The sequence below is a fragment of the Ochlerotatus camptorhynchus genome, unplaced genomic scaffold (genome assembly GCF_037179485.1).
Source record: "Ochlerotatus camptorhynchus isolate MF236.1 unplaced genomic scaffold, CSIRO-AGI_Acam_v1.1 ptg000231l, whole genome shotgun sequence".
Classification (NCBI taxonomy): domain Eukaryota; kingdom Metazoa; phylum Arthropoda; class Insecta; order Diptera; family Culicidae; genus Ochlerotatus; species Ochlerotatus camptorhynchus.
The window spans coordinates 334,126-346,986 of record NW_027040721.1 but is presented as its reverse complement, the minus strand read 5'-3'; the positions used below and the strand labels follow the sequence as shown (position 1 = coordinate 346,986).

Sequence of the window (12,861 nt, the reverse complement as noted above, 5' to 3'; positions counted from 1 at the left end):
TAGTTCTCATCATATTTCGTAAACCAGTTTCTCTTTTAGGAGTGTCCCATCGTCATCGACACCGGCCTATCCCTGGCCCGCAAGTCCTATACTCCCGCCAATCTCCAGTAGAACGCCACACCTGGTCCCGGAAACGCTCACTCCCGCACCGGTGACGACGGCAGCATCGACCCTATCAAATTCGATCACCTACCCAAGTGGTTATCATTCTGCCTTGCAATCTGCCAGCAACCAGTCGTCTACGACCGGGGACACGCAAACGGTTACCTATAGGGGAACCAGCTGAATCGAAACCAATAGCTCAAACTCTATCTCCCTTATTTCATTCTCCAACTCCAACAACTCCAACCCGAACACCCCCACCCCGTCATCTAGTAATAGTAAATTCACCAAACAGCGGGAACGAGCGACGCGATTCTAGTTTTTAGCGGTACCCTTCCGAACCACACACTGAATTGTCACCAACTGGCTTAGAAGAGTAGAATGAACTGGCACATGTTGTACGTTAGGTACAACAAGCAAGACTTAGGGCGGCCGGGAACCAAAAGTGCATCGATACTACTTACTACAAAGGCAGAAAACTAACGAAAACGTTATGGATGGTGTGGTGACGATAATAATAACAATGATGATGATGATGATCATGATAACGTAGATAATTATATGGAAGATGATTGCAGTGACACTGAGTGTGAAATGAATGGACGTTTGGTGTGCGCAACGGAGGAAATGGTTTAAAAAAGACTATTTAGCGATTAGCAAGTAATTAAAGAGTAACGATGATAAAATTCAATAACAACTAACAAGCCACACGGAACGGGGGAAAATTGGCTGTAAATTTAATATGCAATCCATCACTAGAAGGGGTTTAATCCATCGTAAGGGATGTAGTTTCCGTTATAAGTAGTGGATGAGTATGACGAAACAAGATTTGAAAAATAGTTCATTAGTTTCAACCTATTAGCACTTAGTTTAGTACTGATGAATTTAAATTGTTACCTTTAGAATATTAGTGACATTCTCCGAAGTTTTGTAGGAAATTCTATCTCTTTGTTTAAGTATGGGCTTTAAGTGACATAAAGAGAAATATTTTTATAAAAAAAGCTACGAAAAACTTTCAAAAAGTTGACAAAAGACATAGTAATTATAACACGGAACTAAGCAAATATATTACCTATTAGTTTTATCAGAACACTCCAGATAGCAGCAAAAAGATTCAGATTGTAAAATTGGGTCACATCAATCGCGAACTATCCATTTCCTCAAGGACTTTGTTCGTATCATGATCCTCATAGGTGAGAAAAATGTCTTAAGACTGACAAGCCATCATGTATGTTTTGATTTCAACACAATAATGTCCGAAGGAAGCGATTGAGAATCGTCAACAAATTTGCTGTTATCTGCTCGGTCCCTTTCAAATACTTTCACCTTTCCATACTTCTTGCGTAGTTCAAACTATCGACTTTCGAAAGACCCTGCACACAATCGCTACAGTGACAAATATACAATTTCAAAGTGACTGAAATCTTCCTTGTTTGAGGAGTGGGAGAAACAATATTGCGAACATTAGCGAATGAATATGATTGACGATCCGTTCAGAAGACAGCATTTCTACAAACTTTTACGATTCGGAATGTAGTGACCATACAGATAGTTTAATCCAAACATACACCACATGTAATGTGATATTTAGTAATACAGTTTTAATATGAACACGAAGAATTTTGTAAAAATAATAGACAACATACTTTCAAAAGTATAAGTGAACTCCTCTTCAAAAGGATCATATCTAAGCAAAACATTGTCTTCAACATTACTTCACGTATAAATCAAATGTTATGACTTCAATGATGTTAATTTTCTGAACGTTGAAAAACCGTTTATAGTATATTACAATCTGTATAACTTCTCTGATTTAAGTGCCTTGTAAAATCCACTACAGTCTCTACTTCATACAGATACACGAAAACTAAACACATTATAAAAAAAAACTTTCAAATCCCACCTATAGGCAACTATGCCTCGCTTTCTTCAATATGAAACAAACAAGTTTGGCTTTCTTCATTCCACTCTTCCAGCTACTCCTCTGTCTAGTCCCATTAACAAAAACTGCGAGTGTTACTCCAATAGGATCTTACGATATATAGCAGGCTGTGCAAGCTGAGTAGGCTTAGAGTCCATTACGACCGGCAACGTTCCAAAGGACGAATTCGAAGCTAAATCCGCGTAGAAAAAAGCGGACCAAAATAGATTTCAGTTGCTGAAACGTTACACTCTCCTGAAAGAAAAGTAGTATTCAGAGTTTTAGATAAACGATAAAACATAAGGTTAACAATTTCCGAGGTAAACTTGAGAAACTTAGCATTAGTCTAGTGATCAACTATGATAGTGTATTCAAACTAGATTGTTATGCTGATCATCTCCTGTCGTAAGATGGACAACGGCGTGAAAACGAGAAGATAAGAAAAAGATAACAAACTGTATTTTAGTTCTCAGTAACGAATGTAGCACAACCTTGACACAAGTTTTATTATATTTTTATTACCTCAACGGATTTTATAGGAGGATAAACCAACTGCAAGGTAAACCTGTATAGCAAAGAAAACGCCGGTTTCCAAATCCTACTCACAGTATGACTAAAACGAACCGATGAACTGCAGCCCATTGCAAGTCTAATGAAACTAGAAAAAAAACGAAACCATTATGTAAAAAGATTAACAGTTTTATAGAAAAGATAATCATCATTTCTATAAATAAGAGAAGAATCGAACAAAAGTCTTGGTAAAATTGCTTTAAATAACGTAACTGAGGAAACTAATCCCATGTATCTGAGCGATGGTTCAACTGTTTGTCGTTACACACTTCAACAACACCTGGTGCCACATTATGTGAGCCGATTGCACCACCTTCATTTTTATACATCAAGCAGTCCACACAGACTTCCATTAAAAATCCCTGAAAATCCAATGCGAGTTAATCAAAGTTTTACGATGACTAGATGAAGCAACGATGTCTTCACATAATCACTTCTTCTTTACCGATTTGAACTTCATCTAATTAGCGCTACCTATACTGCCTTTCGCAGAGTTTGCGTTTGAAGTAGGCATTTGCTTCAGTAGGATCGTAACAAGTCAAAAAAGAAAAAAAGGCGTTTAAAGAGAGAGAGAAGGAATAGTAATTTCCATTTAATTCCCCTACCTTATTTGCATATCCTTGACAGATACGCGTATTTCGTCTACAATGTGCAGACATCTTCAGTGTCTTGTACTAATAGTACTATTAGTACAAGACACTGAACTATCGACTATTAGTATTCCACTATAAGACGCCGACATTCATCAGGATTAAAAAAATGTGTAATTCAAATTTAAACTCATTGACATTTCCGACTGAATATGGTTTTGGCCAGACCACTTTAGAGTATTCCATTTTGAGAATTAGACAGTACCTACTCCTTTTTAACATTGATGAGCCTTTATTTTGGAAACATGGACACACTTTTCGTTTTCTCAATGATTTATAGGAAAACTCTTGTGTAGCTTCATAAATGCTCTAAAGTCTCCAATTCATGTATCTCGAATTCTCAAAAATTAATGTATCTAAAAGGTGAAAAAACACGAATTTGGGCAAATTGGAGGTACAACAACAATCTTTACAAGATTAGAATATGTTTACGATCGATTAGAAGCTCGGTCAAGAAATGACGAAATGGGTGCTTGGGACCGTAAAAGATAATTAACTATTGATTTTATCGTGCAAAGATGTCCAAAATCCATAGATTGAATGGATGACCGGGTTGAATTTCTATTGAAGATATTTTGGGACATTTGACATAAAGTGCGGTCGGTTGTGCAATGCTACGACAGCAGCTTTATTGTTAAATGGTTCTCTTTCGTGCAGTTTAAAAAAAAACTATATGCCAGATGGATGGCGAAAAAAAAAATTTATCTTGCACACCCACGTCGAGTGGTGCACAATTTCGAGTAAGCCAAAATATTGTTTTGAGGTTATCGAAACCCGTGCAAAATGTTTTGGCACTTGTTTAAAAGGCTTTGTAGAGCCAGACTTTTCAAAAAAAAAATCACAAAAAATGGTGGTGTTTTCAAAGACTTATAGGCAAAATTTTGTTTCGGAATGATAAATTATAACATTTGTACCAACTTTGGGGGCATATAACAAGGAAAATCAATAGTGATTTTATTTCAGAGCATGATTGCATTTCTCTTGAAGATGCTCATACTTTTGATATGTCATCAGGAAACTGGAACTACCTATAGTGGGACAAAAGTTCGAGTCGTTGGGACACCCATGTAATCACTCACAAATGCCTAAACGGAGCTGTTTCATGTCGCCGAAGGACGTTTCGCCGAAGAACATTTCGCCAAATGGGTCATTTTGTCGCTCATGAAGGAAGCATTCCTATAAATCAAAAATATCTATTATTTTCGTGGATAGTGTTGCAAAAGGGGAGCGGGACATTTCGCCGGAAGACGTTTTGCCGCAGGTCATTTCGCCGAATGGGTCATTTCGCCGAAGAGCAAGCCATTTTCTACGGCTTTTGAACTTTTCTCACAGCTCAGTAAATTTTGAAATCGAAAAAAGATTAAAAAGGTTCGATTTTTTCAACCTGGTAAGCTATTCAAATGTAATGCTTCCTTTTTTGAACAGTTCTTTTGAGTTGTACTGACTTCAGAAACTTTCAAATAATAGATATTTTGTATATATTGGAATACTTGCTTCTATTAAACATGAGCAGTTCTTTCAAGTTGTGCTGATTTCTGAAATTTCATTATTTTCAATATTTTTGATTTATATGAATGCTTCTTTTTTAACATGAGCAGATCATTCGAGTTGTAATGATTTCGTTATTTTCTAAATAATCAATATTTAAAGGAATGCTTCTTTCTTTTAAACATGAGCAGTTCTTTTGAGTTGTACTGATTTCAGAAAATTTTAAAAGATCAATATTTTTGATTTACCTACATGCTTCCTTCTTTCAAACATGCGCAGTTCTTTCGAGATGCTATACATGGGAATATCTATTATTTAAATGTGATCCAAATTCATTTCGATGGTATATTGACTTCTTCTTCTTCTTCGTATTTCAAGCTTATTGCAGATCGCATATTAGCTTATTGTGTGCTCTCAACTTCGTGTTCTAGATGCACTTCCACAGTTATTAATTGAGAGCTTTCGATGCCTGTACCATTTTTGCATTAGTCCAATCATACTTCTATGCCCAGGGAAGTCGAGAAATTTTCCAACCCGAAAAATTCCTAGACCGGACCGGGAATTGAACCCAGCCACTTCCAGCATGGTCTTGCTTTGTAGCTGCGCCTTTACCGACTAAGCTAAGGGAGGCCCCAATTTGTTTATTGAGTCATGATTAAAATTCGGTGAAGTGACCCATTCGGCGAAATGTCCTTCGGTGAGATATTCTTCGGCGAGTTTTTTTTACAGTTTTCCTGTAATTTATTACAGATATATCAGTCAAAAATTACAGGGAAACTGTGAAAAATCACCGAACTGTTTACCGAACGTTCACCTGTTGAGATTTCGGCAAAATTTCACATAAATCTGTGAAATAATCTTACTGTGCAGCAAACAGCAAACAACTTTGTCGAAGATAGCTAGTACGTATTTTTTTTTTACTTTTGAAGATATTTGACGTTTTTAGCTGACAGCCTTTAGCGGAGTATTCCAAGCGTAATTGGTGAAATTATCCAAAACTTATCTTGCGACGCATCATACTGCCTGAAAGCTCAATTAGCAAGAAAACATTGGCCTTACAAGCACCGATAAGGTGACCAGAATCTGGTGTAATCTAAAGTCAACATCATTATTCATATTCATGATTATTTGTGCTGGGCTTGTTCCGAGTGCTCCCTGTCCAAAATCTGCATGTGTCAAAATGTATCGCATGAAAATTCAAAAACAGACCCACATATCATTCAGAATTTAGCTTAATTCTCTTCCCTAAATGCGGACTATCAATTTCGTCGGAATATATGAGTCATAAGGGTCAAATCTAACCGTAGGTAGATCAATTTAGGTTTTCCTCTTCCGGTTGCCTATCGAGATTCCATTTGAGACAGAAATTCATCCGGAGTAATTCCACCTTACAGAGATAACATTATTATTATTACATTATTCCCAGCATAGAATATATTCCCCTTCCGATTAAGGTAGGAGGGAAGCTCAAGTATATACCTCGCACACCTGTGTACGTATTGAGGCCTAACTCTACTGGGAATGTCTCCCGGAAGATACGTTTCATTTTTCTTGTTTCCCCAGCATTTCAACTAGCACCTCCGGTGGTAAGTCTTACACTCGTACGTATTACAAGCGACATCCGTACCTCTATTCAGTGCTGAGTGTCAGTGAAAAAAATCACGTGATATCGACCAAATTATTTTTGACATCGTCACTAGCCGAATTGATTCTCAATAAAACCATCGTCTTATTCATTTTTAATCAATGGCAAAGATTCATTTGCTAACAAAAAGAGTAATTTCAAGCATTTTGTGTCACATTATTGATAGTCAGGCAGCTAATTTAGCTAATAACAAAAACTGCACATGTTCGTCACTGACATGGTTTCCCATGAAGATTACTTTTTGTTCGAATGAGCGACCAAAGATTTTTGTCATTATAGTCGTGTCTGGTCGAGATTTTTCAACACTGCCTTCATTTCTTTTCTACGAGCTAATGGACAACCAATTGCTCGCTGTTATGCATCATGGCATAATTCATATTTGTTTCAGATTAGAATTTGATGAAGATCGCCTTCTCCTCAGCAATCCGATAAGTGGCGTCCATGTCAACAGGATTAGCATTCAGTGATTTCACGACCATCTCGCACATGGTGGGCTTTGCACTTCCATTTGGATAGGTAAAACACAAGGTGTATTTTATTTCGGCCAGATCGAAATGTTTACTTCCAACGACGACAAAATCACTGAGCAGCAAACAATGAACAAAGCGCATCAAACAAAGTAAGCAACTGTCGGTAGTATGCTTGACTCGAAAACAAGCGCTGCTGCTTCGGAAGCTGAGAGCAAACTGATGGATTCTTCATGTCTTACACATTATCATGGAACCTTTAAAGAATTCAAGTAGCAAAGCTTCTCAAAAACTAAATCGTTAAAGTTCGTTTTTAACATTCTTCTGGTAAATCGTTCTAGCTACGAATTAACTACAAATTCATCAAGTCATTGTGAGAGAAAATCGTAAACCTTGAATCAATTGTGTATGGAATTATTTTAATTTTAAATGTTTGGAGTTTTGAGCTAAGGTCAAACCTTAACACGCCTTACTCTACACTCGAAAATTTCGGTTTATCTCCTTCACCTTTCACTGTCATTCTTAGAAATCAGCGTCAAAGTGCAATAATGGCGACAGTGGCAAAGTGGAGATCATTTTTGTCTACAGACCGAGAAACACAAGCTGGTAACACATTTCTTAATTTGCTATTTTCTGTCAATGAGTTTTCCTTACTATCATATATCACACTTCTGTAGATGCTGCAGCATTGCTCTTTACAGTGCAATTAATCCTTAGCATATCATTCGGATCCGTGCTTTTTCACATCTCAGCGACTGTAGTCGCTACTATAGTAATGTCTCTTTTTTTTATGTTCGTTTTCATATACTTAGGTTCTCAGTGGCATTGTTTGGAACCTAGAAATATTTGACCAACTATAGATTTCTGTAGCATGTTTATTCCATAATCTACACTATTACACTATTCATATCATGTCGATCCAACTGTTCGATACAGGATACCTTCTCTAATCGAATCGTCGCTGTTGCCTGCCCCGGGGAAACTCAGTTGTTCCATCACTCAGAGCATCCGGAAGGAAAAACTAGGTCGTTCCTGAAATAAAAGATGAGATATTGATTAGTTTAAGTTATATGTAGACAATTTAAGGGTACGTAAGAGGATTTTTAATAATGTAAAATGCACAAAATAAAGAACAGACGTAATTCTACCTGGTATTCCCAAAAGTGTTAACAACATGATGTCATTCTTCAGTCACGATGGTTCGAAACGAAAATATTCAAACAACAAAATAAAATATCCACCCACAAGTATACCAACGATGCGAGACCTCCTCCCTCTTCAAAGGCATATTATACAAGCAAGTCCAGCAATTATGCACTGAGAGAATGTTTAAAATCGAAATCCAGATTATATGAAACACATTTACTGTGGAAGATATTCAAACTTCACTTGCTTCAGTTATGGTTTCAGAGAAGTTTGAATGTTAAGTCTCGAGCATTAACAAAATACAGCATTTAAAGTGAGCAAGACACGTCTCATCTGACATACATTCATCGAAATTGGCTTAAAACAGTACACTAGGGTGAGTAATTCGTATCACGGAAACAGACATAACAGGAAGCCAGAGTAAAGGATTGTATCGAATGGTGAAGTAAAATTTTATTTGACCAGGGAAAGGAGTATAGCAGCAATGCTAATATTTCCTCAAGCATTTTATTTTACAATAAATTCCGGTTTTAAGGAACTATCGTTTAAATATCTACATGTAAATCCATAATCAAGTATAGTGTAGTCATTTCTCGTGCCATTAAGTTTCTCAACAAATTCGATAAAAGTAGCCTTAAACCTTTGAACTAGAAACTAAATATAATGGAAACAAATTATTCTGAGCGATATATTGAGACGAAAGTTAAACTTTCAACAGTATGTTAAACATTTCTCAAATTTTAAAAAAACGCATATACACAATTTTAACTTATTTATATATGGAACAAGTTGAATTGGATATAAAATAAACAATTTCTGATGTGGCTGATATTTTTTACCAAAGAAAACTTTATCGTTACACCTACACTGAATAGAGAGATGACTCGCAGATATCAGTTCGGTCGTTTGTTATACAAAATTAACCATACGGAGAAGAAGAACTCGTTTAAAATTTCGATAACAACATGATTCTAAAATCAACGAGAAGATTAAAAATCACGAAATAGTTTTTAAAAACAAATGCTCCGTTTAGCTGTTTTTATAAACCTCCAAACTAGAAATATAGACAAGCCCCTTTTCCCCCTAAACATCTATTCCATTTATTTAGAAATAACTTGCAAAAACCCTCTAAATATAAACAAATCATACTCTCAAAACAGTTCAATCCATTATTGTAAACAAAGAGAATCTCTTCTTAAGATAAGAAATATCTCATAATCGAAAAAAGTGAAACGTGGCTGAACCACACAATGCTACAACAAACTAAAAAAAGGAGCGTTTTCATCACAATAAATGGAAGGAAATCAGCAAATGACCAATTTCTTACGAATGTTACGAAAAGATACAACCAGAATTTTATACCAAAATATATAGAAGTTTATAGGTTCCGTATGACATTACAAAACTGTGAAATATATTGTTTAAGTTACTTTGAAATTCATTTTCGAATATAAGTTACGAATAAAGAGTTAAAATTTTATCAAATTGAAAAAAAAAATCACAGCGAGCAGAGGTAAACAGACAAATTACACAAAATTACAGCAAAACAATTAGAGGTTTCATCCGGTTATTTCACCACTGGTCGTATTTTTATTTAAAACTCAAATCTAAAAAGCCTTGCACATTCAATTGGTAAATGTCCAAACCAGAAGCTTGTGAGATCCCGAATTCGAAGCAATACAGATCCAATTGACAAAACTTACCTTATCTATCAATCCCACTCACTGTAAACCATAAGTGGATGGTTGTGGCTTTATAGATTTGATTTGAAAATAAAATTACTAACAAAGCGAAATTACCGGATGAAACCGCTAGAAACAATAAAGACAGAATGAAATAATATAGCATATAGAAATAAATCATTGTAACAGACAAAATTCGTCACAGCCAACTGTAAATATACTCCCACTAGGCAAGATTATACAGCGCAGCATCAGCAAAATCGTCTGATGAAAAGAACAAACAACACATACTTACCCGTATTAAGTTGTTTTTTTTTATAATTATTATTAGTTTATACAATTTAATTCATATGCATAATAGTAGCGTGAAAAGCCTATTGTATATACTGTTATATAGTTTTAAATAAAAAAAATATTGAAAATCACGAAACAGGCGTTCATAATTAGTAAATGAGAAAAATCCATCCAAACGGCAAAATAGAAACTGTACTACTGTAAGGTAGTTGTATCAATTAGGAAACAGCGATTCCATTTACAGGTTTCCCGAGAGCCTTACCAGGTCAAGTTGGAAAACTTTTCAAGATGAAAACTGACTCGACTTCCCTGGTCATACCGGTGTCTTGCAACTCAAGATCTTCCAAGCTTGCCGTTCTAATTTTGATAATTATGTCAAGGTTTGGTTTATAACCGGTCAATTGACACTCACGGTTAACAAATCTCCAATGTCATCTGAGACGTTTTGGATTATTTTTCGGTACTTAGTCCATTTTTACTAAGCTGTTTTGCCTCACAATTGTTGCTTCTGAGAGTTGATGTAAGGTAAATTTTACATGAAACCTCAAAATGCAATTTCATACCTGTCAAATGAGTGAGATGTCGTCACTCTCCCTACAGGCACTGAGATTAAAATCATGATGTTCTGCTCAGTAAGCATAATTGGTCACTCTAAGGCTATCGAGCTCATCATGTAACATCACACAATTTATGATCGGATTGTTGTTGTTGTTGTAACCATTTAAACCCAGCTTCGACGACGACGACGCCAAGTTTTACAAAACACACGATGATCAAGTAACGTGAGTAAACAACTTCTTAATATGACGGGGCCTGTGTTTGATCCCATGATTTTCTACTTAGTACGCAAACACGGCTGCTCAACAAAAAAATAATTTTTATATCACATCAAAATGGATGCACTTCAATCGTGTCAAAAATATGGTGTAATATTACTTACCAAAAAGGACAAAATTATCATTAACACAGTGCATAAACTGACATTACGCTGCTTTACTGCATTTTTTTATTTTTGTGGCCTAAAAATTACATGAGATTTTCGACATGATTGATGTGCATCCTCTTGGATGTAATATTAAAATTTATTTTTGGTGTGTGTCTAAGGCAACCGAGGAGATTCAGTAGTGAAAGTAACAGCTGTAAAAGGCTGTCTTCAAGGAGGTGTTCTTTCTTCCCTTCTGTAGTCTCTAGTTGTTGATGACCTTCTTTTAAAACTAAAGCATCAAGGATTCGAAATAATTAGGTTTGCGGATGACATTGTCACTATACACAGCAAAAAAATAATTTTGATATCACATCAAAGTGGATGCACTACAATCATGTCGAATATTTCATGTAATTTTTATGACCACATAAATAAACAAATGCAGTAAAAGCAGCGTAATGTCAGTTCATGCATTGTATTAATGATAATTTTGTTCTTTTTAGCAAGTAATATTACACCATATTTTCGACATGATTGTAGTGCATCCACTTTGACGTGATATCAAAATTATTTTTTTGCTGTGTAGTCAGTGGAAAATTCGATAAAGTTGTTTTCGACAGAATGCAAAAAGCATTAAAATTCACACTATCGTGGTGCAAAGATGAGGGATTGAATGTCAATCCTACAAAAACAACTATTGTACCTTTTACTAAAAGACGTAAAATCTCTATCACTGATCTTAAACTAGGAGACGTAAAGCTGTCACTATTTTTAGAAGTAAAGTTTTTAGGAGTAACTTTATAGCGAATTTGTTTATTATCGGGGTTAACACCAGTTCCAACCTAGTGCGAAACCGAACTTTTTGTGAGTGTGAACCTCAACCTGAGCTAGGTTTTAAAAACAAACAAGCAAACTGACGTTTGTTAGAAAACAAGCAGACCCAATCTTGATACCCGATCCAGGTTGGAACTGAATAATAAACGAATTCGCTATTAGATAGTAAACTCTGCTGGAACAAACATATTGATCAACAAATAGGAAAAGCAACAAATGCTTTTTGGACCTGCAAAAGAACGTTTGGAAAAAAATGGGGTCTGAAGCCAAATATGATACACTGGATGTACTCGGCCATAGTTAAACCCAGGATTACCAACGCCTCACTTATATGGTGACCGAAAACTAAGCAACAAACGGCACAAGTCAAACTAATCAAGCTACAATGGTTTTCCCAAGAAACAATTCAGAGTCACAAATAAGCAAATATATTGAATAAATGCTTTATAACAGTGTACAATGCTGAATAAAACGGGTTGTCAAATTACGTTCTGGAAAAAGCTCATTGAGATCGATAGATGCGCCTTTATTCCGCTGTTTGCTCTGATTTGCTTAATATACTTATTTAAGGCTATACAAACGATGACTGTCTTCCTGATTCAACACCAGAAGTTTGATCTAATAACATACTGTCTTCTTTCCTTTATTTAACGTCGGTCTCTGTTCCGCAATCTAATGCCAATCCCCGACGGACATCGATTGCCATCCATTGAAGGCAATCGAATGTGCAGGAAGGCAGCTTCCACACCTGCGTAGGATATCGCACCCATTCAACACACATGGGCCGGGACCAACGGCTTTACTTCCCTTCCGAAGGAAGACGTGACCAGAGATTTTTATGCCTCAGAAAAATCCCACCGACCTTGGCTGGGATTGAACCCAGACGCATTGGGGTGAGAAAGCAGTCACGTTTACCACTACACCACCGGCACCGGCTAATAATAACATACTGAATAAGTGTAATTTGCACATAAATTGACGCTTTAATTCGACGGTTTTCAATTGATTTAATAACATGCTTTATTATAGTCTAATAATTGTTTTTTAGCTCCACTATTAGATTCCATTGCATTGCTTAACAATATTGCTGAATAAAGGTGAATACAGTCAGAATAATAGCTCTTATACCACTATGCG

At 36.0% G+C, this 12,861-nt stretch overlaps 1 protein-coding gene across 7 annotated transcripts in view; it reads left to right on the top strand.

Moving 5' to 3' along the window:
- Positions 1 to 10,093, top strand: part of SK (small conductance calcium-activated potassium channel) — a 685,909-nt gene extending 675,816 nt beyond the window's left edge. For 6 of the 7 annotated variants that reach the window (XM_065225563.1, XM_065225561.1, XM_065225562.1 and 3 more), the window contains one exon: positions 28 to 10,093. In XM_065225563.1, the coding sequence (XP_065081635.1) occupies positions 28 to 286 (259 nt within the window). In that variant the 3' untranslated portion in view covers positions 287 to 10,093. The remainder of the gene's footprint in view (positions 1 to 27) is intronic. The other variant, XM_065225559.1, reaches the window with a different exon arrangement.
- The last annotated feature ends 2,768 nt before the right edge of the window (positions 10,094 to 12,861 follow it).